General features: G+C 39.5%; 1 protein-coding gene across 1 annotated transcript in view; it reads right to left on the bottom strand.

Moving 5' to 3' along the window:
* The window catches only part of HDAC8 (histone deacetylase 8), a 297,540-nt gene that overhangs the window by 164,698 nt on the left and 106,605 nt on the right, over positions 1 to 26,237 (bottom strand). The window contains exon 8 of the mRNA XM_004592752.3: positions 2,169 to 2,341. Coding sequence (XP_004592809.2) covers positions 2,169 to 2,341 — 173 coding nt within the window. The remainder of the gene's footprint in view (positions 1 to 2,168; positions 2,342 to 26,237) is intronic.

Genomic DNA, 26,237 nt, shown 5'->3' with positions numbered 1-26,237 from the left:
GGTTTCTGTTTTGACTTTAGCAACAATTCTATCAAGTGACTGTTGGGTGTGATTTGTATTTTAAAGCCATCAGAAGATCTGGCTCTAAAATCATCCAGGAAAGAGAAAAGGAAAATGATGACAGACACAGACTTCCTTCTTTTAATATTAGCATTCCTTTTTGCCTCAAAACATAGGCCCTGGTGGCAAAGATCAAAGACAGTGAGATGAGGAAGAGACCGTTGATTGATGCTCTGACCTATCTCGTCAGGTCTTGTCACAGTCACCCAGCAGCCATATTACACTGACTAATAATCAGCATATTTTTGTGCTGAATAGATGTGTTCTGCCATGCAAGCATTAGAACATTGGCCGTTAGCTAAATCCCAAGAGGGTAAGGGTAGAATGGAATTTCTTAACCCCAGTGCAGCCTAAGGGAAATAAAATCTGGTTTATTTTAGGTAAGATGACTATATAAATCACTGTCCAAATGGTATACTTTTAAAAAATTTTTATTTTGAATTTTGAATTATGTGGTACATTTTTGTATAGGCTGGGATGCCCCCCCAAACTCCCACCCCAAATGGTATACTTTTTAAGAGTAAAAGAGGACACTGTTAATCATTACACTGGGATAACATGGATAAACTGGGACATGCAATCAACCCTTTCTTACACTTTTCTATTATAAGAAAGGTCAGAGGTGTTGCGCTTGCAAAGCATGTCTTCTGGCCCCAGTAAAGTCCATTGAACATAGGGATGTGTATCATCTTTATTAATTATCTATGTGTTAATAGGGGTTAAGAGTTTTAGTTAAATAGTATAGATTTTACTTTAATTCCTTTGCATGGAATTCATAAAATAGAATTATTTGGAATAATTGTTTCATTTAAAAACAAAGTCAGTTTAGTAGTAAGTAGTAAGCAAGTATAAGCATATACACATATACTTGATTTGATTTGAAAATGTCCCATTTATGTACGAGCAACTCCAGGAAAATATATATATCTTACATGAGTTTAATTCAAAAGGCAAAACCTAGGGCTATGAAGGCGAAAAGACTTTAGAAAATGCTAACAGGCTCTTTGAATAAATGCTACAGCATGGGAAATAATATTCAGCAGATACTTGTAGAAACATCTTTTTCCTCCCTACCTGTACCGATAGCATAATCACCGTCTTTAGCGCTGACAAGGAAAACAATATACCATGTAATGCTTATCAATTTCATCTTTTTCTAGGACTGAAGTTAATGTATTTCTTACCAGTGTTTCATAAGTTGTCTCCTGTAAGTGCCTTTAATTTTAATCTATCTAGGGTTTGAGTTTCAGGGTGTGTGTTGGGAGGAGACTAGGCTTATATGTTTGTGCTGAATACTCATTCATCTACATAAGGCCTCCCTATGATTTCCTCTAATTTGACTTTTATAACAGGTTAGCAAACTATTATTTCTATCATAGTACATGTACTTTAATCATAATCCGATTGATCATGTTACTTTAGCATAATGATCCAGTGAGCCAGCTAGTTAGAAGATTCTAAGCAAGGCATCTTCAAAGGTAGTTGAGGCTGTGAAAGCTTCTTTTCTCAAATTAAGTGCTTCTATTGAATAAATCCAGCTTTTTTCTTGGATAAGTTACACAAATAAGAGTACACACCAAAGCTAAGAAAGCCAAGGAGATCTCTCAGTTTTGTTTTGAGTGTCACAAATTCATGCTTTTAGGTGTGGAAGTATGAACGATCCTTGAATTAAGCTTAAATATTTTAATTCATGTGTTTACTATTTATATGAAGAGCAGAGATAGAATTTAAGTGGTATACTTCCAAAAGACAACTATTACTAAGAGCTGATATTCTAAAACTACACTGAGAGCAGATGGACCAATGCCTACCAAAGCTAGCATTCCCTGTTCTTAAGATTGCAGGTATCCTGTAAGCAAAGGACCTTTGCTTCAAGAATCGAGACTTCAGAGACCCAAGAGGTCAAAGAACATGTCAAACTGATGAAGTATGTCAGAGCACTTCTTCATGCTGAACTGTGGTGTTGGCAGCTTTTATTGACTCTGATTCTGGGACATGAGCAGGTTGGCATTATACAATCTGAGGAAGCCAAATTTTTCTAAGCCATCAATAGCCAAAAATTGTGGGTAGTTTAAAGGATTATCTTGGTGACCTTTCCTTGTACTCACCTCCTCCCAAAATGAGTGTTGCCAATTGCCACTGAAGGACATACTTGAGACACTTGCCAATTCCCACTGGAGTCATGTTAAAGGAGCACATGGGATCCCCAGCTATTGTATCAGCTCCCAGCTGTAAGACCACTGCTTTAGGGTTAAAGGCTTGGTATGCTTCCTTTAGTACACTGAAGGCAAAGAGAAAAGATACAAAATGTCAGAAAAAGATTGACCATTTTGGTCCAGCCATAGTGATAGTAGGGTTTGTTGGAGGTAAAACTGAATCAGAAAATGGCTAAGTAATAAAATTCACATTGTCTCAATCTCTCACACTTTCCATTACAAAAGGGTGCATTAAACTGTATGTACACTATATGTACATAAACTTGGCCTAAAAATTTTCCTCACCAATAAACAAATTTGCTCTTCTCTTTTACAACTCACACTTCGCTGACATATTCATGTCATCATAGTGTCAACAGCCATGGAGTACTGTATATATACACACACTCCATTTTTAAAACTGGGGAAATAAGTCATAAACACTGAAGAGCTGTTAAGATTGTGACAATGCTTGGAGTTTATCAGCTAGTTATCAGTAGGAGATGGCAGTGAGAAGCATATGCTTTGAAAGCACACATTATCAGATTACCCTTTATTATGAGGGTTATAAAATGCAATCCTCTTCAATGCATATGTAACTAAAGTGTTAAAGGGAAGGGAACTGTAAAAACTGACTCAAACGTACAGTGAGTAATACAGAACATAATTTTGGGTAAAATCACTCAATGTTATCAAATCAACCTAACTGCTTTTTTTCAATAGGTGGAAGCCTTATAAATGACAATTTATATCAACTTGACAGATGACCTTAGTCAGACTTCCAATATTATCATTGACTGAATACTGACAATGTCCAGAATGCATTCCTAGGAGTTATAAGGTCCCTGCTCTCAAGGGGCTTACAATCTACTTTCCAGACAAAACATATACCAGTCCCCAAGGACCTACATAACTCTTACAGAGACATATAAACAAGTGCAAATTAACATACTTCAGAGTTGAGAAAATACAGAGTCAAAAAGTGATCGAAAATGTTGAGGTTAATGACCCCTTCATAATCAACGTGTCAAATTACACCAGTGCAGCAACACTAGAAAAAGCCCAGATCCTTCTGACACTGCAAAAGGAATTCAAGGATATAAAATGCTGCCCTCCCCAATTCATACATATCCCAGGTATTGAAACCATTGAATAGTGCTCAGCCATAGAGGCATTCTTCGACTCAAAGGGCTGTTTGCTTTTGATTTCTCATCTATACAAATATTGAGTGATTGTGTAAAGATTTTAGGACTATTATAAAAATCATGACATATAATTCTTAATATATAAAAATGCTTGGATCTACTTTCTCTTTCATGTGCTTGTCTCCTGGGTGCAGAGGGAAGATAAGGCAACTGAAGAGATGAGAGGACACTTATTGAGCATCTACACATACACAGCACCCTATTAACTGTTGAGGGGAGACACTGAGCGAGACGTGATGTCCGTTCCAAAAAATCTTTTAGTTTAAGGTGAAAAGAGGGAGCAAGCAAGACTTACGCTCTTTTCATTCAGTCTTCCTCTTTCTTAGCACACGTTTACTGAGTGCCCCGTATGTGCTCAGCATCTCACTGTACCAGATGCTGGAAAAACAAAGATGAATGCAGCACATTCCCTATTCCCACATAGTCCTGAATAGAGGGGAAGATGCAGACTATGTCAATGAACAATGGAAACACAAATGAGAAATGAAACATCAGAAATGGTGCAGAGGAGGGGGAATCAGCTTTTCCAGAGGTAACCAAAGGATTTGCAGAGTTAATCCTTGACAGAGGTCCTAAAAAGTGAGAACAATGAATCGATTCTCAAGATGACTAAAAATGAAAATGGTGATAACAGTTCCTGGTGAGGATACAGAGAAACTAGAACGCACAGAATCTTGCTGGTGGCAAACGGTATAGCCATTCCGGAAAATAATTTAGCAGTTCCTGCCAAAACTAAAAATAGACTTCACATACAGGCCAGCAATTGTTCTCCTGGGCAGTTTATTCAAGAGACTTATTTTCATGAAGTAACTTCTACATAAATGTTCTCAGTGGCTTTATTTGTAATAGCCACCAAACTGGAAACAACTTAGATATAAATGGTTGAAAAAAAAAAAAAAAACCTGGTACAGCTATATCATTGGGATACTGCTCTTCAATAAGAAGCAGTTAACTATTAACATGGCTAAAAATGGATGTATCTCAAGACTGCTCTAGGCCCTCAAGGAAATTATACTGGGTAAATAAAGTCAATATAATCTATGTTATTCCATTTATGTAAAATGTGTGAAATAATTCCTATAGAGATGGATAACAGTTGACAAGGGTTAGGAATGGATGTAGCTAGCTTCAAATGGGTGGCATGAGGGAGCCTCGTGGTAACGTTACAGTTCTGTATGTTGATTATAGTTGTGCTTATGCAGGGCTACATGCGATAAAACTGCAGAGTCTCACACACACATGTGAACACACAGATAAGTGTAACTGGTGAAATCTCAATAAGCTCTGTTGATTGCACCAATGCAATCAATCTTGACTCTGATGCTGTTTTATATTTTTGCAAGATGTCAACATTGGGGGAGGCTGGAGAAGCTGCACATTTTTTTTTTGCAATCTCCTGTGAATTTGATTATTTTATAATGAAAAGTTTTGTAACTTACACGATAAATTTATAGTCTTCTGGGGTAAACAGTGGAGTTGGAGGCGGCAGTGGTTGGGGGGAGGGTTGCAGGAAAGGGACTATATGATCTGAGAAAGAAGTGCACGTGTAGGACATGCCGGCTTGAAACTGGGAGTGATGGGATGAAGCTAAAGAATTAATGCATTTGGGCCCGGCGGCGTGGCCTAGCGGCTAAAGTCCTCGCCTTGAAAGCCCCGGGATCCCATACGGGCGCCGGTTCTAATCCCGCACCGGCCCGTTGCGGCTCACTTGGGGAGTGAATCATTGGATGGAAGATCTTCCTCTCTGTCTCTCCTCCTCTCTGTATATCTGGCTGTAATAAAATGAATAAATCTTTAAAAAAAAAGAATTAATGCATTTGAATTTCTACCCCAAATATATAAAATCTCTAAACACTCTGTGTGTGTGTGTGTGTACATGTGGTATAGACATGATTATGTTCCCATTTTAAAGATATTGGGGCTCTAGTGTAGAATACACTGAGGATAATTCAGAGCTTTTGCATGCATCCATACCAGTGACGGCAGGAATGGAAAGAAGAGACAGATTAGAGATACATTTCCAGTGTATAACTGATGGCATAATACATAGTGACACTACAAAAAAAGCATATATCTTTAATAATGAGTTCTTGGTAATTAGGAAAGAGGGAAGGATAAAGGGAGGTACGTGTTACTAGAATAGCAGAGCAGGGAAAACAAGCCCTTAAGGAGTTCTGATGAAGAGGGCTCTAGATAGACGGAGAAAAGGTAATTAGAAGCTTTGAGAAAGGCAGGGTATTTTGTCCGTAGAGCAAATTTGAAGCAACTGGAAGTGAAGATAGTTTACAGAGGCCTAGAGGGTACATATTCTTCAGTTCAAGAAGGTGGAGGAATCCAGCATGGTGGGAGGGCTTGGGGAGGGGTGGGGAGAACCCAAGTATCTATGTAACTGTGTCACATAATACAATGTAATTAATGAAGTTAAATAATAAATAATTTAAAAAAAAAAGAATGAAGCTTTTATCTGATTTGACAGTCAAATGGGAACCACTGGGACAAGCAGGAGATAAGTGCTGATATTGCTGAGAATTAGGCTTAGGAGCTGTGATTTTTCACTGTTGCATGTAGAACCAAAGCAATGAAGTCTGGAAGCAAAGGGGCGGGTGAAAGTGTCATTCAAGCATTTTAGGCATGGGAACAACAGGACAGAGTAGGGTGAAATATCAAAAGAGAGACGACACCATGCCTGGTTCTCAAATCCCAGGAGGGCAAAAAGGAAAACTAGAATATTTTAGTGTATGTGCTGCCGAAGCGAGCACACAAAACTGGAATATTGCTTTGCCTATGATCACTTCCAACTCCAGTATTCTTTCCTCTCCTCTTTTGAAGTCAATGTCATTTATTTTTTTCAAAGTATTTATTTGCAAGGCAGAGTTACAGAGAGAGAAGAGACAGAGAGAGAGAGAGAGAGAGAGAGAGAGAAAGAGAGAGAGAGAGAGAGACTTAATCTGTTGGTTCCCTTTCCAAATGGCCTGAATGGCAAGGGCTTGGCCAGGCTGAAGGCAGGAGCTTTACCCCGTCTCTTATGTGGGAGCGAGGTCCAAGCACTTGGCCCATCTCCAGCTGCTCTCCCAGGCATATTATCAGGGAGTTGAACCAGAAGTGGAGCAGCCGGAGCTTGAATCAGTACCCATATGGGATATTGGTATTGCAGGTAGTGACACAAGGCTGAGTGATCTGTCATTTACTTATACTACTCAAATACTTTACAAGTTGTTATTTATAGGCCTAGAATGAATTCATTGATCTGCCTTGAGGATTTTAGAGCCCAGTTCATAATTTTTCAGTCCCCCCCCCTTTTTTGTTTTTTACCATTATTCTCTGCAGTTCAGTAGTCATTCACTCACTCAGACCCTGACTCAAGTACAAACAAGTCCCTATGCTGGACACTAGAGATATAGAAATAAGAAAGAACTAAGGATCTGTGGTCCAATAGAGGAAGAAAACAGGGAAAAATTAAAAAAGCTGTGATAAATGCCTCAATTGAGTCATTCATCCACCCATCCAACAAATATTATTCGAATGCCTACTATATACCAGACACTAGTTTGGACTTGGTGTACTAAACAAAGGAGATCCACTATTTCCTCTAATTCTCTGACATCACAGTTTCTTCAATTTATCTACAATAGTGATGTTCAACTTTATGACATTTTAGTCATTCTGAGGCCTGATTACATTTTTGTGGAAAGAACATTTGGCATTGTTTTATTTATGGGACCCTGAACTCTGCATTACATTTTGCTGTCTACAATTTTCTTTAAAAAATTTTTTAGAGACTTCATTATTTTTTATTTTAAAGGCAGAATTACAGAGAGAAGGTGAGATAGAGAAGGTCTTCCTTCCACTGGCTCTTTCTTCAAATGGAAACATTGGCTGAAGCGGAACTGATCCTGAAACCAGGAGCCTCCTTTGGGTCTCCAACATTGGTGCAAGGTCCCAAGGGCCCAGTCATCTTTTGCTATTCTCTCAGGCCATAAGAGAGCTGGATCAGAAGTTGAGCGGTCAGGAAATGAACTGGCACCCATATGGCATGCTGGTGCCATAGAGTGGAGGATTAACTTGTTAAGCCAATGTACCAGCCCCAAAATATTAATTTTTAAAATTTGTATTTGAGAAGCAGAGTTACAAAGAGAATGACAAGGGGGGAGGGAGAAAGAGAGAAAGAGAGAAAGAGAGAGAGAGAGAGAGAGAGAGAGAGAGAGAGAGAGAGAGAGAGATCTTTCAACTGCTGTTTCACTTCCAAAATGGCCACAATGGCCAGAGCTAAGCCTATCTGAAGCCAGGAGCCAGGAACTTCTTCCTGGTCTCCAATGTGAGTGCAAGGGTTCAAGTACTTGAGTCTCCCACCACTGCTTTCCCAGACCATAAGCAAGAAGCAGGATCAGAAGCGAAGCATCAGGGACATGAACCTATGCCCATGGTACAGGTGGAGGCTTAGCCTACTAATCCACAGTGCCAGCCCCTTTGTCTATATATATATATATATATATTTTTGTCTTTCCATGACTATTACTGCACTTGATCTTTAGTCTCAATTAACCCCCATTCCCTAGTCCCCTCAACTCCATTTTCAAAGCCCACTTGCCTATCTTTGACTTGCTTTATGGCACATCTTGGCGAATACAAATGTACTTCAAAAAAAGTTCATGGAACAGTGGAATTAAAATCTAATTTCAGGCCCGACGGCGTGGCCTAGTGTCTAAAGTTCTCACCTTGAATGCCCTGGGATTCCATATGGGCACCGGTTCTAATCACTGCAGCTCCACTTCCCATCCAGCTCCCTACTTGTGGTCTGGGAAAGCAGTCGAGGATGGCCCAAAGCCTTGGGTTCCTGCACCCACATGGGAGACCTGGAAGAGGTTCCTGGCTTCTGGCTCCTGATTGGCACAGCACCGGCCATTTTGGTCACCTGGGGAGTGAATCATCAGATGGAAGATCTTCCTCTCTGTCTCTCCTCCTCTGTATATCTGATTTTACAATAAAATAAAAAAATCTAATTTCACCTTAGTGCCAAAATTTTTGAAGACCACATATAGACTTATTTTTACAGAGTCATTTATTTTTACTTGAAAGTCACAGTGACAGAGATCCTCCACGTGCTGGATCTCTCCCCAAATGGCCACAATGGCCAGAGCCGAGTCTGAAGCTGGAAGGCTAGCACTCAGTTGGGCTATCATGGCACTTCAGACTTTAAAACAAAAACATGCATTTTCATGAAGTTTTTGAAAACCACCCATAAGCATGGATTTCAAAAACGTTTGCACCAAAAGAAACTTACCTTTTAATTTTCCATGAAATGAAAAGAATTTTAGTTATTTTCATTATATTTTAAAGGCAGAGAGCCAGAGGGAAAGAATGGGAAAGATCTTCTATTTCATGACTCACTCCTCAGATACCTGCAGCATCTTGGATTAGGCCAGACTGAATCCAGCAGCCTTGACCTCAGTCCTGGTCTCCCACATGAGTAGTCTCTGTCTTTCTACCCAATCAGTTCCTTTGAGTGACAAGTTGCATAGCTCCCTCTCTCTGGCACTGCTAACCCGTGGCACCTATACATCTTTCTTGCAATTCAGTTTTGATCTTAACGCTGCCCTGAAACTACTCTCTTAAGGTGGAGCCACCACAGCCTAAAACCCATTCTCCATTATCCTTTTTATCTTAGAAGCAAATGGCAGTTGATCATTCTTCAAAATCATCAGTGGGTGCAGCTCCAGCAAAAAAAAAAAAATAGAATAACTATTGATACTCACATAACACATAATCCCTCCATTTAAAGTGCAGACTTCAGAGTTGCACAGCCATCATCCCGAATTTTAGAAAATATTCATCACTCCCCAACGAAACTCTGTACCCATTAGTAGTCACTTCCCATTTATACCACTCTTCAATACCTGGCCCCTGGCAACCACTCATCCAATTTGTGTGTCTATCAATTTGTCTAGTTTTGACCTTTGAAACAGTGGAATTATAATATGTGGTCTTTTTGTCTGACTTCTTTCACTTAGTATGAAGCTTTCAAGATTAATCCATGTTGTAGCACATGTCAGTGCCTCTTTTTTAGGGCTGAATAATGTTCCATTGCACAATAAACCGTGATTTGTTTATTCAATCATTGATGTTTGGGTTATTTCCACTTTGGAGTTGATGTGAACAACACAGCTATTGAAATTCACATGCAAGTTTTTGTGTGGACATGTTTTCAATTTTCTTGGGTACATATTCCTAGCAGTAGAATTGCTAGATCAAGCTAACTCTACATTTAATCTTCTAAGCAATTGGCAGAATGTTTTTCTGCAGTGGCTGCACCATTTTACATTTTCACCAGCAATGCTTGAAGCTTCAAAATTTTCCATTTCTTTGCCAACAATTATTTTCTGTTTTGTTTTTAATTAATCATAGTCATCCTAGTGGGTGCAAAGCAATATCACTGTACTGTTTTTTGTTTGTAGTTTTGACTTGCATTTCCCTGATGACTAATGAAGCTGACTCTCTTTTCATGTGCTTTTGTGGCCATTTGTATATCGTCTTTAAAGCAATGTCTATTTTAAATCCCATTTTAAAAACTGTTTTTTTTTCACACATTGAGTTATAAGAGTTCATTCTATGTATTATCTTTGCATTTTATGTATGGTGTCTTTTGAAATATCAACATTTTCAATTCCAACAAAGTCTATCTGTTCTTTTTTCTTTTGTTGCTTATATTTTTGCTGTTTTATCTAAATTTTATAACTATGTTTTCTTTTATTTATTTTATTTTTTAAAATATATTTTTATTTTGAATTTTGAATTATGTGGTACAATTTTGTATAGGCTGGGATCCCCCCTCCCAAGCTCCCACCCCCATCAGATTTTTCCCATTTTGTTACAATAGTGTAGTCCTTCATAAGGAATCATAACTCCATCAGTCTCTTATTTAAGCGTACCCCGACATTGCTGGTACAGACAATGTCAGACAGTCCAGTATCCCATTGTCTACACATGTCTAACAGTTTCATTGGGAATCCATCTTTCATCTGGAAGCAGGGATTCATGTTCCATTGTACCCCCACGTCTGTATGATAGACCCCAGTACTCCATCACCATACATTACCATAAGTGAGAAGCCATGAAACAAGGTCAACAACTGGTATGAGTTAGAACAGCCACAACAACAACATCAACAAGTTATGGCACCATGAAAAAAATTTTAATTTTTACTGGAAAGGCCGAGTTACAGAGAGAAGAAGGGGGGGAGAGTTAGAGGGACCGAGTCGAGGAGAGAGACAGAGATTTTTCATCCACTGCTTCACTCCCCAAACGCCCACCATGACTAGAGCTGAGCCAATCCAAAGCCGGGATCCTGGAACTTCTTCCAGGTTTCCCATGTGGGTGCCTGAGCCCAAGCACTTGGGTCAGTTGGACCATGCTTCACTGTTATCCTAGGCCATAAATGAAAGTTAGAGCAGCTGGGACTCAAACTGGCATCCATATGGGATGCCAGCACCACAGGTAGAGGCTTACCCTACTATCCCACTATGCAAGCCCCACGTCTATGTTTTCTTCTAAAGGTTTTATGGTTTTTACTTGTAGATTTTTGATCTGAGACCATTTTTGCATACGGTGTGAGGAAAGGGGCCAATTTCACCCTTTTGCATCTAGTTGTTCTAGCATCACATGTTGAAAAACTTGTCCTTTCCCCTGTTAAATGATCTCAGCCCCTTTCTGTAAAATATATTAGCTGTAAGTGTGGGGTCTATTTCTGGACCCTGATCTCCATTCCACTGATCTCCATCTCTCTCCATGCCAGCACCACACTGTGTTGATTACAGTAGATTTGCAGTCAGTTCGGAAGGTTGGAAGAGGGAGTTAGCTGTTCTGGGTTGGACTGCAATTTAATTTTAGAATCAGTCTGTCAAATAATGCAGAAGGTAGTCGTAATTTACAGCTTCATTTTGAGCATGCCGAAGCTATAATCTCACCTCTTCTATCCCTATCTCTGCTAATGAGAGTCACCCATGTTTCAAACTATGAAGTTCTTTCTGATTCCTCCCTTGCCCTGCTAATCTTCCATGACCAGCTCTACACCAAGCTTTTTCCCCATTCCCTCTTCTACATTCCCACTACAGAACTCTAATCTTACTCATAATGAGACTCTTCATGGATTACACAGATGACTGCCTAATTAGTTTTCCTGCTTAAAATTTCTTTCCTCTTTAATCCATCACACATATTCCCATCAGATTAATTTTCCTGAGGGATAGTCTTGATCAAGTCATTCCCTCACTTATAAACCCTATCCCTCTACTGCCTTTAGATAACACTTGTAATTCCTGGGCTATGATGGAAACTCCTTCATGATGTGACTCTGAAACTTTATTTTTCACTAATATCCTTGTTCATCTCACTCACCTGTGTCTTCCTACAAGCATGTTTTTCTTATGTATGTCCCTTGTAAAATGTCTACAACATAACTATTTTTAAAAACACAATATAAAATTTCATCAAAGATGATAACAGTGGTTAACATTGATTAAGCATTTTGTTCAAGACAGTACTGTTCTTTGAACTTCATATATGTCAGCTAATTCTTTAAAAGTTATTTATTTGAAAGGCAGAGAGAGAACTCTATCTACAATGGGTGAAAAGGAGGGCAGGTGAAAGAGAGAGGGAAAGAGGAAAAGAAAACTCCCATCTGGCTGGACAAAGCCAAAGCCAGGAATGTGGAACTCAATGTAAGTCTTCCATATTGTGGCAGGGACCAAAGTATTTTCATCATCATCTGCTGCCTCACAGTGAAGGAAGGAAGTTAGAAAGGGAAGCAAAGCCAAGACTCAAAGCTAGGTATTCCAATATTGGATGTGGGTACCCCAAGGGGTGCCTTTAACTGCTAAGCCAAATGCCAGCCCCTGTATTAGCTCCTCTAACCCTTAAGACAATGTGTAAGATAGTTTATTATTAACTGTATTTTACAGATGGGGAGATTGTAGCATGGTGAGATTAAGAAATCTGTACAGGATCACACAGCTGTCAAGTGACAGCTCATTTTTTCCCCCAGCATCTTAACACTACAGTTCATGTTGCAAGACTGTAATGCTTGCCCACCTAACCTGCTGAGCTACTACTATGCATCCTCCTGTGCCAGCCACTTCACCTACCTTTTTTTCAGATAATGGCAGCAGCAGTAGCAGCTGCAGTATTACTATTTTTCAAATGTTAACTCTCTCTAGGCGAGCTCTGATCTTTTTCTTCACTCATTCCAAAATATACAGTGGCTTCTTGGTACTTAGAGAATATGGTAGACATTTTCATAGTTAAGGATTTGAGTTCTTCCTTGATGTGGTTCCCACTCACTTTTCCAATCGTCTTTTCAACTTGTCTTTCGCATGTGCTTTATAGTCCAGCCAAACTAAAGCACTGCTGTTCTTCCTACATAGTGCAGTCTCTCTTGGCTTTGATCTTGCTATACCATCTTAAAACATCCTTCCCTGCCATCGTTGTGCATTCAAACTTGACCCAGATTTTATAAATATACATACACATTCACACATTTTGCAAAGATATCATAATTAGCTCACCCTTTAGAACCCTGATCACATTTTACCTTCTCCCATAAGGCTTTTTCTGAACTATTTTCTTCCTTTGCATGCCCACAGCACTTTGCCTTCTGGTCATTATAATTTCCTAGGTTTCATTTTATTCAAATGTGTGAAGCATGAAAATCAGTCTCTACTGTCTTATCTTTTCTAAATTTCCACCAACTTCCTTGAGGGTAAAATCAATCCTTTATGCAGAGGAGACATTCAATAAATTGCTATTAAATGAATAAATGAATGAAATATCACTCTAGGCTGCTTTGGGGAACATTTCCCTAACTTATGTATCAGCACTGTTTGCAAACCATTAATTTTAAGTTTTTTTTTCTCATAAACTTTTAAAAACATTTTAAAAAACATTTTATTATTATTATTATTATTATTATTATTATATAATACAGTTTCATATTCCCTTATCCCCTCCCCAGTTCCCTCCCCCCCAGTTCCTCTATATCATTACTAACATATAGTTCTTCATACACAGTCATATGTCCATCATTGCGGGCATGGACAATGGCAGAGAGTCCAGAATCCTATTGTCAAGATATAGTAAACAGCTTCATTGTAAGTCCATCTTAAGTTTTTTTTTTTTAATATAAAATCTCTGACCCAACAGGAAGGGGAAGATAGGCATTTCATTAAGCTACCTTAGTAACTTCTTTGTAAATACACAACATATGAATTTGAAATACAGTTTTCTTGATGAGAAACCTGAACCCTCAGTATTCAGTGGGTTGGTTTTTAGACAAGGCTCTGCAAATGAGAAGTGGTGGCAGCTGTTTTTACAGGATTTGCTTTGGGGGAGGGGGTAGTTACTTTGAATAAAAGCCAGGATTGAGGATATTAATGATGATTTTAGGTTAAAACCACATAAACAAAAACTCCAGGTCCCGGTGTGGTGGCTTAGCACGCTAATCCTTTATCTGTAGCAGCAGCATCCCATGTGGGTGCTTGTTCCAGTCTTGGCTGCCCCACTTCCCATCCAGATTCCTGTTTGTGACCTGGGAATGCAGTGGAGTATGGTCCATGTCCTGTACCCATGTAGGGACACCTGGATGAAACTCCTGGCATCAGATCTGCGCAGCTCTGGCTATTGTGGCCATTTGGGAAGTGAACCAGTGGATGGAAGATGTCTCTCTCTCCTTCTGTTTCTGTCTACTCTTCCCGCTGTACATCTGCCTTCCAAATAACTTTTTAAAAAGATTATTAAAGAATAAAATTAGAGAATTATCTTTTATTCCATCATGGAGGACTGCAGTTTCTACTGGGTGCCACATTTCCTCTAATATCTAGGGGATGAATGTGTTTTGTTTTTCCAATAATTAACAGATTCATTTGGGAATTAAAAGATTCATTTGGGAATTAAAAGATTCATTTGGGGGTAATGAGATGTCAGAGCCATGCAGTTACAATTATACCCTCATTTGGTGCAGGTCTAGAAAGTCTCCAACCAGAACCTGCTGCCAGTTAGGTGCTCCCCTTACTTGGCAGCTTGGAGTCCAGCCTAGATTAGCCCTGTTTTCATTCTGTTTGCCATATGGGCATTCTCAGCCCCCTCTAGCAATTCTCTCAGTAGAGGTAAAAGGAACGAGAAATGTAAAGTTGAAAAGCCTAGAAGGGTAGGATGCAGAGGGAGAGAAGAGAGAAATTGGTTACTAATGCTTCGAGCTCCCCAAATCAGCCTGAGAAAAGTGACTGACAGCAGCAATACCCTTTCTAAGATCTAAATTTTTTTTTATTAATTACATTATATTATGTGACATAGTTTCATAGGTACTGGGATTCTCCCCTTCCCTCCCCAAACCCTCCCCCCATGGTGGATTCCTCCACCTTGTTGCATAACCACAGTTCAAGCTCAGTTGAGATTCCCTCATTGCAAGCATATACCAAACCTAGAGTCCAGCATCTTATTGTCCAGTCAAGTTCAACGGCTTCTTAGGTATACCGTCTCTGGTCTGAAGACAGAGCCAGCAGAGTATCATCCCAATCAATTAAAAGCTCCAACATACCATCAGCAAAAATTTACATCATTATGGAATTAATTGACATAGTAATGAGTAACCAATATGTTAAAAATAAATGAGAGTTCTCTAAGATCTAAATTTTAAAACGATTGCATTTGATGGGATTCAGAAGGAGATGGTGTTAAGGGCCAAAGGTATTACTAATCAGTCCCAGTTCAACTTTTCCTAGGTATGCTTTCTCCAAATTCCCTCAATCGTATCTCAGCTCAGCTCAGGTACTGCTGACTCATTCTACAGCAACCCACCCTGCCAGGGGACTCAGCATATGGCAAATGCCTCAGTGATTCCTGAATGTGTATTACTAATGGCTCAGGGATGCAGAGAATTGGAGGGGGCCTCCCTGCTGTGAGGATGATGTGTCATTTTGTTGGGGGCCAGAGGTACCTCTTGGACATACCCAGAAGACATTTAATTTCCTATAAGTTTCTTTTTCTGCTTTTTGCATCAGACAAGCTGAACCAGTTTCATGGACAGCCAAAATACATAAAACAAAAAACCTAAACCCATAAAGTAAAAAAGAAACCTCAAATCCCCAAGTCAACCAACCAGTCACCAAACAACCTCCCATCCCTTTTACTGTTTTACTTTTCAAGAGGCACATTCTTCACATTTTAAAGGGATGCCTTTATGCTTATAGAAGAGTTCATTATATAGAAATATGGATTCTAATTGGCATCTCTTTCTACCACGTCTTGTAGTAAGTAATTCTATTCATCAATTATGTGTCACCTTGGCAACAGAAAGGGCTTTGCACTATTTTTAGCATATTATTGCTTATCTCTAGCTATACCTCTTGGAAGTAAACCATTTTCATTCACACAAGGGAAAGTGAGTCATCCAGAACTAAAGGACCTTACCAGTGGCCTGGAGTGATTCGTCAGAGCTAGAATTAGAACACTAATTCTAATTTGAATCCAATGCTCTCGTCACTAAATCCCAATGCTCTTTGGCTCACTTCATTCTGAAAGGCCAGAGGGCCCAGCAATTACAGTGTACATTATCTGAGCGGGGGACGGGGTGGATAGACAGGCTGGCTTGGAGAGCTAGGAATGGAAGCAGACTTGAAGAATATAAGTGAATCCTAAGGCTAACTGTGCTAAGGATCCTTTATTTGATCTAGTCAGTCACTGTTCTGCAACCACCAGGATCGCTCATAGAGCAGTTTGCATTCTGTTTTGTAACACATCATTTGAGTCCAAGTTGTATCCATTCCCCTTTGCAGCATCCACAGCACTCAATTCAGGAGGAACACTGCATCTAGAATCGGCCAAATTTGGATTCAGCATTTGCCTGGCAACCTAGGCAAATCACCTCACTTCTCTACACCTCAACTTCCTTCTCCATAAAACAAGAATAACATTCTCTCCCTCTCAGGGTTATTGTGGGAATTAAATGGATATAACATTTGTGAAAGTCTTCTTCCAGCACCAGGCACATAGTAAGCACCCTATAATGTTGAATGAATAAATGAATGGCCTTAAGTCATGCCCTTCAAGTGCTATGTTAATTCTTTCAGCCCACTAGAATACTGTTGAGTTCAGCACAGCGCACTATAGCAGGGACTTCCTGAATAGTACTCTAATGGTCCCCAAAGGCAGAGAGAAATTTCATAGTGTCACTGCCTGGTTATACCTGTTCTGGGAATAAAGTAATTCATTTTCCAGTGCTGCCAATCTATTACCTTTCACCAAACACAAAATTCACTTTAAGAAAGGGGAAGGAACACAAGTGCCTTTCTGTTATATAGAGGTTGGGAGAATATATTATTAAAATTGAAACCAACTTCTCTGATTTCTTAGGCAAAAAAATCAGATTGAAAGCCAAACAGCTATTTGGCCTTTGCAGACCCCGGATAGTGATGCCCTTGGGGGTAAGGGGAGAATTGGAGTCACTCCAACCTGTAGTTACAACATTTGTGTATATTTACTGCCTGTTCTTATGCTCTCTGCTCTGGGTTTTTACTCTCTGAGGCTTGAAGAATTCACAATGTATCTAGAGCAGAGTTTAATACATATGGGTAGAAATACAGGCCTATGTCTCTGTTTCTCATTTCCTAATCATATTTTCTACTTTGCCTACATAACTGATATCTCTTCTTTCTCAATTTGATTGCTCTGCTTTTCGAACTTGGGTGGACAATAATGATTTGTTAACAATAAACATGCCCCTAGCCCTTCCCTCTCCCTTCTTTACCCAGGAGGGCCTCCCTGAGATTCAAAGCCGAAATCCTGCCATATAGTTAGCACCTGGTGCAGATCATCAAAATATAATATCCTTTCCCAGATGATTGGAAATCTCTGCAATGCCGTCACACGATGAGGTGTGCAAGAAAGAGTTTGGGGATTGATTTTCATCATTAACTTGATATTGCATGGTTTTTGTGGGAGTTAAAAAGAAATGCATTTTTATTACTTTTAAGTACTGAACATAGAGTTACTCCAACTCATCATATTTTAACAGTTATTTTTCTGGGGCAGGATGTATTTTAAACATGCCTATGTTAGAGTGTCTGGTGGATCATTTAGGATCAGTGTCCTGTTGCTTGATGAAATCCAGATCACTTCAATGAAATCCAGATGGGGAAACTGGGTCTCTGGCAATGACTGCCAGATCTTCTCCCTATGAAATCTCTCCCGTCTGTATGCATATTCAAAACTCCATATCCTGGAAATCCCAAACCAATCAAGTGGCGCTCCGCTCCTTAGTTACTGGACTAAACACAGGGAAGCGATTCATTCTTCCCTGAGGAAATAAGCATTTCTTACATACATCTATCTTGGCACAAAAAGGGCTGGCTAAGCAAATTAATAGTGTAAACAGGATTGCACTGGGGAATGTTTGTCCTACTTAGGAAGAATAAACTTTTTATGCACTTTGTGCACACCCACTTACATACAAATAACTGATATGCTAATTACAAATGATTCTTAAAGCCCCTTCCCTGAGGTGCTGTACTAGGTTGTTATTCTAGTTTGAATTACTAGCCTGTCCAGTGCTTAGAAGTAATAAAAATGCATTTAAAAATATGCCATGATCAGACTGGCTTTTATCTGATTAGGCTGAGTTAGTTAGTGAGGACAGATATTTGTTGACTTCACTTCTAATATATTTAGAATGGTTGTTCTTCTCCTCCATTGCCACTGCCCTGCTTTCCCTCCTCAGGATGCTCCTGTGTGTAAGCTGGTGCTCGGGAACCCCTTCGCCTCTAGCTCACTGCTCAAGTGCACCTGCATCTTCCCTAGGCAAAGACACACCATGTCATCCCTGGCACACACATATCCTCTCACTTGTTAATTTGCTGGCTGGTTATTTGGTATGACTGCTTTGGGAAGAGTGCTTTTCTTTAGTCTCTAAGTACCAATGGGTATGGCTCTTTTCTGGTAGCACAAGAGGTTAACAGTGCACACCAAGTCCAGCCAGACTCAGCAACAGGCTTTACCATTAGGTGGTGGAGACCAGCTTTAACTCAGTCTCTGTACAGCCCATGTCAACAGAACACAGCGAGGCAGCTCATCAGTCCTAGCAGCTGATAGGTTGTATGGCAATGACAGATGTATCATTCAAAGGCATAACTTGTTAGAGCAGAGCCTAAACAGTAGATTTTCCGGATTAGACCAAAGGGATACAGCTGCAACGAAAAGGTATGAGAGCAGGAGGAAGGCTGGGGAGGCGGGGAGGGGAGGAGGCATATGGTGGAGAGCAACTGAGAGCAGTAATAGAAATTTGGATGTGAAAACATTATATCAAGTACAGTTAGGCAAGTTTAGGATTCTTTTTAGTGCAGCCCTATACTAAAGGCCGTAATTCCCAATATTTCCATTCATGAATGAATGAGGTCTTCCTGCCTCTGGATAGTTTCAGTACATGCTCTCACATCAGAACCTGATAAATTGCTGCCAAGGAAATTGAATCACTTTCTCCAGGGGCAGGGATCAGTCAGCATTAAGAGAGCAGGAGGGGATGGTGTGGTGCTGCTGCAGGTTAAGCTGCTGTTTGGGATGCTCGCATTCCATATCAGAGTGCTGGCTGCAAAGGCCGTTTCCTATCCGGCTCCCTGCTAATTGGGCCTGGAAGAGCAGAGGATGATGATATAAGCCAGAGACCCAGAAGGAGTTTCTGGCTCATAGCTTTCATCGAGCTTGGTGCTGACCCTTGTGGCCATTTAGGAACTGAACCAACAGATAGAAGACCTTTCTATTCATTTCTCCCTCTCTGCCTTTTAAATAAATAAATAAATAAATAAATAAATAAATAAATAAATAAATATTTTCTAAAAAGAGAGGGCTGGGAGGCCAGCGTTTTGGCATAGCAGGTTAAGGTGATGCTTGCGATGTTGTCATCCCATACGGGCACTTTAGTCCCGTTGCTTCTCTTCTGGATCCAGCTCCTTGATAATATGCCTGGGAAAGCAGTGCCGGGTGGCTGGGCTTTACTTTGTCATCTGCAACCATCTAGGGTAAAGCTCTTGCCTTTAACCGAACCCAGCCCTGGCTGTTACAGTCATTTGGCAAATGAAACAGTGAGTAGAAGTTTTTTTTTCTCTATGACTTCAAGTAAAGCAAAATCTTCCAAAAAATAATAATAATAATAAAAAATAAGAGCTGAAAAGATGCATGTCAGAGTGACAGAACAAACCCACAGAAATCCAGAATACTGTTCTTGACTAAATAATAACAATAATGATTCTACCACCTAAGATGTGTTCGTTTGCGGTAGGTGGCTGTTGTGGTTTCAGAGCTACTTGGTGCCATTCAGGAAAGCCACTGGTTGAGAGAAGAAGAATATGAGAACCGTCCCTGTAAGCACCTGAATTTAAAGCCCTCAGGGTTAGGTGAGTGGAAAAAACAAGTTCTCTATTGAAACCCTAAACACATCATGGGGAAAGGTGGATGAGCTCACTGACCCAAGGTTCAGGAAAGCTCAGATAATGAAGTGCGCTATCTGCTCCCCTCTAAATTATCCCACATTCAGAGGCATTTAATGTCTTTTGAATGTAGTATTTTAAAAGACATATCAAACTGAGAAGAATAAATGAACAGCCTACTTTGGCCTCATTTCCACCTGTGGCTAACAGTAACAGTGAACTTAATTAGTATCTGAGTCATCCATTTTCCAGAAACAATAGGCAATTTCGTATGTGCCATACCAGGAGGCAGGATGGAGGTTTACCGCACAGAACAAAAGCATTTAACACAAATACTTTATTTGTGGAGTGCTGAGTTCAAGGTACAAGGCTTATAAAAAGAATTAACAGCTTCAATTGCCTTTATTATTGCGCCTTTATTATTGTAACTGATCTGATAAAGAGAGGTATAATCATTTTATAAAGAATCTTACCAGCTCTCATTATGTAATGAAAATGATGATGAATATCGAAGTATGGGTCTGTAATTATTTGTTCTCAAAATGGAAATTTCTAGAGTTCACCACTTCTCATCAACTTTAAGAATTTAAAAAATTTTGTATTGCTTAAAATATTTATATGCAGTTATGTGTATCTAGACGGCTTTTGCCATATCACCGAGCCCAAAGGACTGAATTATAATTGTTGGGTGTTCTTTCACCAATCTATCTGCTTCTAAAATTGAATAAGGAGGCTGGAGTTCCAAGTGGAAGATAAAATTCTAGATCACTTGTCACTATAATAAAAGTGTATCATCATTAAAACAGCTCTTCTTTTAGATATTAACATTAAAAGTCAACAGTGAAAGGAAACAATTCCCTTAAATGTCCTTTTGATGTCCCTTAGTTCCCCTTTTATTCACTTGGTGATGGTTGAAAAGCTTACACTGTGGATTCAGAACCTTGGCCCTACCCACAGGCAGGGCCTTCTGCCAGGACCAAGAAGTGGTACAAATTCTGCCTATAGGTGAAGAAATGTATTGTGTTTAAAAATTTAAGCAATCATTAAAAATATCTCTCCTGAGAAGGATTAACTCCATGAGACGACCACAGCAGAAAGACAGGTGACATTGTTTACCTGCAGGTAGGAGGCCAGGGTTTTCTCCAATGAAAATGAAACAAAAAGAGGACTTTCAGAATTTTCATGTTTCTAAACCTTAATTAGAAATTTAAAACCTTCTGAGTAAATTTTGGCGGTGTTTATTCTCGTTCTCCATCCATAAAATGACAATTAAATCTTCAGGATTAAGGGATTCGTCTTGGCAATAATCTAGGTTGTACTTTCATAAACACATACAATGGATTGAGTATACTATACATCATGGAGCTCATTTACATACCACCAAATGGGGTCTCTGCTGTAAGCGGTTTTCTGCAATCCCCTGAGATATAATTTCCTAAGAAGTCTTGGGGATGGTATTTTTTTTTTCTTTGTAATAATTAAATTGCATGTTTCCATGTGACACTTTGGGGACAATGGTTAAGAGGCTGACAGATGTGGTTCAGACTCTAGCTTCTCCACTTATGAGCGATGTGACCTTAAAAAAGTCAACCTTTTCTTTAGTTTTTTCATTGTAAAGTGAAGACAATAATGTTTACTTTGCAGGTTGCAATGATAAATGAAGCTAAGTATAGTATAAATCCAGACATGGAGAAGTGCTCCTTCAAGGCTAAACTCCAAGGTGCACGAGTCTCATTTGTCTTGTTTACTCCCACCAGTGCCTAGTACTGTGCCTGTTGTGAAACAGATACTCTTTTATTTTCCCTGAGAAAATGATTTGATTATATTTAAAGGTACACATTTAAGCTCAATAGGGACAAAAATCATATATTAAGCATAGCCCCGGGCACATGGCAAATTATGCACTTGGGTGGTTCATCCCTCCACCCTCTTTCTTCTTGTAAGTTAGTGCTTTTAAAACCCCCAAAAATGTCTTCACATGCTCAGTTCTTTGGTAAGAATGTCAGAATGGCCTCAGAGAGGTAACTCTTGGCTCTACCTCCACAAGACCTTTTTCTATGCTGATTTGTAGAGCAGGAAGACATCACTGATTTGTAGAAGACTTCAGAAATTTCATGGAAATTTTGTATTACCTCTTAATTCCATTTTCCACAAACTTCTTCAAAGCTCATATTTCAGATGTCAGTCTAAGGAAGATTTTTCTGTTAAAAAGTCTGTAGGTATACTCTATTAAGCATTAGCAATGTGCTTTTCCCCCACTCTTTGTTTTTGTTTTTCACATGTGTGAGGACCTCTGTATAGATGGACAAAAAGAGTCTGCCCAGGAATAAAAACTAAGGTTTTAATGAGCTAATCCTTAATAAACCTGCGATTGTCCTAATCAAAAGTTCTTTCCAGGTATGTGACTGGGTGACTAGCCAATTAATAGTAGAATTAATGATGCAAAAAGCAGCTGACATGCTATAAAAATTACTGAAAATATAAGCATAATATTTTTGTAATGAAGGCAGTTAAAATATTGTTTTATTTCTATTGCTGTGGTCTCTGAGGGATTTTTCTTTAGATCAATGCGCTCATGAGGAAAACACATTTCTTTAAATCTTCAGCTATACAATCTAAACCATAGGACTTAAGTAAACAAAGCAAGGACCAAGTACAGGGCAATTCTTATTTCGACAACAACCATTATGAACCCTAAATCAATAGAATAAAGTTTAATCTCTGGTTGAATTGATAGCTCTTACTAGTGAAGTTTTGCATGTGTGGACACAAAGACTGAATGAGAATTTTAGTTGAACAAAGTTTTTGACAAGTACTATGCACTGGGAAAAGTCTGTTACCAATGTGTGTTCCTTTTGGTGAAATACTCATGCAGTTTCTGCATGTATATTTTACAAAGTTGAACAGCTGAATTTTACTAATAATGTGAGCTTTTACAAAACAATAGACTGTCGATTTTAGATCTGTTTAGTTCTGGCCATTGTGGTCATTTGGGGTGTGAACAAGTAGATAGATCTTTCTCTCTCTCCTTCTCTCTCTCTCTCTCCTTCTCTCTGTAAGTCTGATCTTCCTTTCCAGTGAACATAGATATTTAATAAAAAAAGTGGGCCCGGTGCAGTAGCCCAACAGCCACAGTCATCGCCTTCTACATGCTGGGATCCCATATGGCTGCCAATTCTAATCCTGACAGCTACTTTCCATCCAGCTCCCTGCTTGTGGCCTAAGAAAGCAGCCAAGAATGACCCAAAGCTTTGGGACCCTGCATCCATGTGGCAGACCCGGAAGAGTCTCCGGGCTCCTGGCTTCAGATGGGCTCAGCTCCAGCCATTGTGGTCACTTGGGGAATGAACCAGTGGATGCAAGATTCTCTCTCTCTCTGTTTCTCCTGCTCTCTGTATATCTGACATTCCAATGAAAATAAGTAAATCTCTTTTTAAAAAAGTATAACTATCACTCTGAATCTCTTCATTTAAACTGCAGTGACAGGCAGTCAAGGTAGTCAAGGTTTGAGATTTCAGAGTGGAGTCCTATTATGTATTAAAACTTCCCTGGAACAAATAGCAAAGAAATACGTTTTATTCTCTTGTAGTATCACAGTCATTAACTGTAAATGTTCCTGTGTCATCATCATAGTGTTTCAGGTAACAGATAAAACACTGCATTTGAATATAGCTAGAGAGTAAACAAGCTAAACATAAGCAAAACAGTACAAGGGTACTTCAGAAAGGTGGTAGAAAATAGGACTAAAGCATAAATATATTACAGTATAAAATTTTTGAAATCCATGTAGTTTTTTTTCCATGATATTCGTTTTCTATGACTTTTTGAGGAAAGCTAGTATTTCTTTTTAGATGACAAAACTTTGGCATGAATGCTGTCTTTGGCAGAATAGCTTCCTTTAACCACCCAACTTTATGGATATGTGGGGGAGAGAGACACAGAGGTGGGTGGGCAAAGTTGGTGGGCTTTCACCTAATTTAAGAATATAGCATGTCTCTATAATCTCCATACTGGGGTGATAAGCTTCCATTTGAAGTGGGGGCTGCGCTTATAGGTGCAATGTTGATGTTCCTGTTTGCTAGTGACAACAGGGTTCCACCTGTAATATCAATTCTAGTGTATCCCATTGAAATTAGGGACAGCTTGTGGGGACAGTGAGTTGAGTGACATAGGAGATATGTGAAAATATCACTCACATAAAAAAGTAGCCAAGGTCTATTGGTGGTAGAAAATGTTCATGTGAAAATTCCATATCCAGTTTATTACAAAAAGGAAATTCAAATTTTCTCATAAGGGAGGGGAGGCAGTAAGCACAAACCATAAAGGTGAAATTGTTAAGTTCTTTCCAGAGTAGCTGACAAAATAAAAAAGGACTTAGCAAAGAAAAAAGATACTCCTCCTTATTTAAAAAAGAAAAGAAGAGTGGGAGGGAGGAAGGAAAGAAAAGGAAAGAAAGAAGAAAGAAAGAAGAAAAAAAGAAGAAAGGAGGGAAAGGACAAAGCAGGGCTGGGGGACGGAGGGGAAAAGGAAAAACAGCGAATTCCACATGGAGAGAAGCAACTAGAAATTGGTGGTAAACAGAAATTAGAGCATCTTGTGAGTCAACAGAAAGATGTCCTTTGTATATCACTAATAAGGGGTGAACCAGAGAACCATTAGGATCATTGAACAAAACGGATGAGAAAGAGACAGTAGATATACTGAATGATTGTTTTTTAAAAGAAGAAACCAATTCTGTGTCCAATACATCTTTTAAGGGACACAGATGAGTCAGAGGTAATAATGGCAAATGTGCGAAACCGTGGTTCCAAGTTGCCTGTCCCAAGTATTCAGAACATAATGACTGGGACTGAGTGACACAGTGGCAGGGCTGACCTGCAAAACTATGTAGTTGCCAAGATTTTTTGGTGTCACTGTTTTGCTACTGTTCCATCCCATACTCAGGGAGCTAATGCGCTAGCCCTGTCAAAATCTGTTGTCAAGAAAGGCTCTGTGGGGGTGAAGAGGACAGTTAGTTGTGCCAAAATCTCATTTTAAGGTATATTTCTAATTGTAGACTAAAAGCATGTTCTCTGTTAAAGGAATTTCAGGTGGCAGTCCAACAGATGGGAGAGATGTTTGAACCAGGAAGCCTTACTGGCATCCTTGGAATCAGAAGTTGCTTCATATAATGAATGCTCTGACCAGATTTAACTTCTAAGGAAATCAAAGGAAAAATATACTGCACTTTTAATGAAAGCCTGGAAGCTGTTACTGTAGAAAATCATTGGTGGATTGCTGGTGTGGCTCCATATGCAAAAGGGGCCCTGGGAACTATAAACTGCTGAAGGTCTGGATCTTTGGGAAGCAAGCTGAAAGAATCTTTAACAAATGCTGGCCTCCTGTACACAAAATCCATCCATCTACCACGGTGTGGGTGGCAAAATGGTTTCTAGTAAAGGGAAATCATGTGTAATCCTCTACAGATCTTTCCCTTGGGCTGAACTTATTTTTAAAATGCTCCTAATTAAGGCTGATAAAGTTATTTTAAAACATGAATTATCATGAGATTTAATTTTTTTTTATCATGTACGAGGAGCCGGTTTATAGGAGGGAACAGACAACATAAGGGAGAAAAAGACATTTTTTCTGAATGAAGGTTAAGTAGTAGACTTCTTTGGGGCATAGTACTAGGAAAACCTCAAGCCTACAGATAATACGTAGCTTTTCCAGGCAGTGAAATGCCAAGCTGAAGAACAATAAAGGCTAATCTTAGGAGACTGTATGATTGACCAATGAACTTCCACAGGGATACGTGGAAGGTGATCCATTCTGAGAGGTCCAGATATTACCAACAAGACACACAGGATGATGGATGTTGACCTTTCAGTGAAGATACAGGAAAGAGCTGTAGCAAACCCTATGGAAGAAGCTCCTAGCTCCTGGCTCCTGGCTTCAGACTGGTCTGGCTCTGAGCATTGCAGTTGTTTGGGGGAGTGAACCAGAGGATGGAAGATGTCTCTCTGTTTATTTTTCTCTCACTGTTGTAACTCTGCCTTTCAAATACAAATAAATAATATTTTAAAAGATTTTTTTATTTGAAAGGTGAAATTACCAAGTGAGAAGGAGGGAAGGAGGGAGGGAGGGAGAGAGAAGGAGAGACAGAGAGAGAGAGAGAGAGAGAGAGAGAGAGAGAGAGAGGAGAAATCTTCCATCCTTTGGTTCATTTTCCAGATGACTACAACAGCCAGAGCTGGGCTGGTCTAAATCCAGGAGTTAGCAGTTTCTTCCAGGTCCCCATATGGGTGCAGAGGCCCAAGAACTTGGGCTGTCTT

The sequence above is a fragment of the Ochotona princeps genome, chromosome X (genome assembly GCF_030435755.1).
Source record: "Ochotona princeps isolate mOchPri1 chromosome X, mOchPri1.hap1, whole genome shotgun sequence".
NCBI lineage: Eukaryota > Metazoa > Chordata > Mammalia > Lagomorpha > Ochotonidae > Ochotona > Ochotona princeps.
The sequence above is the reverse complement of the archived record's forward strand: the minus strand, read 5'-3'. Positions and strand labels throughout refer to the sequence as shown.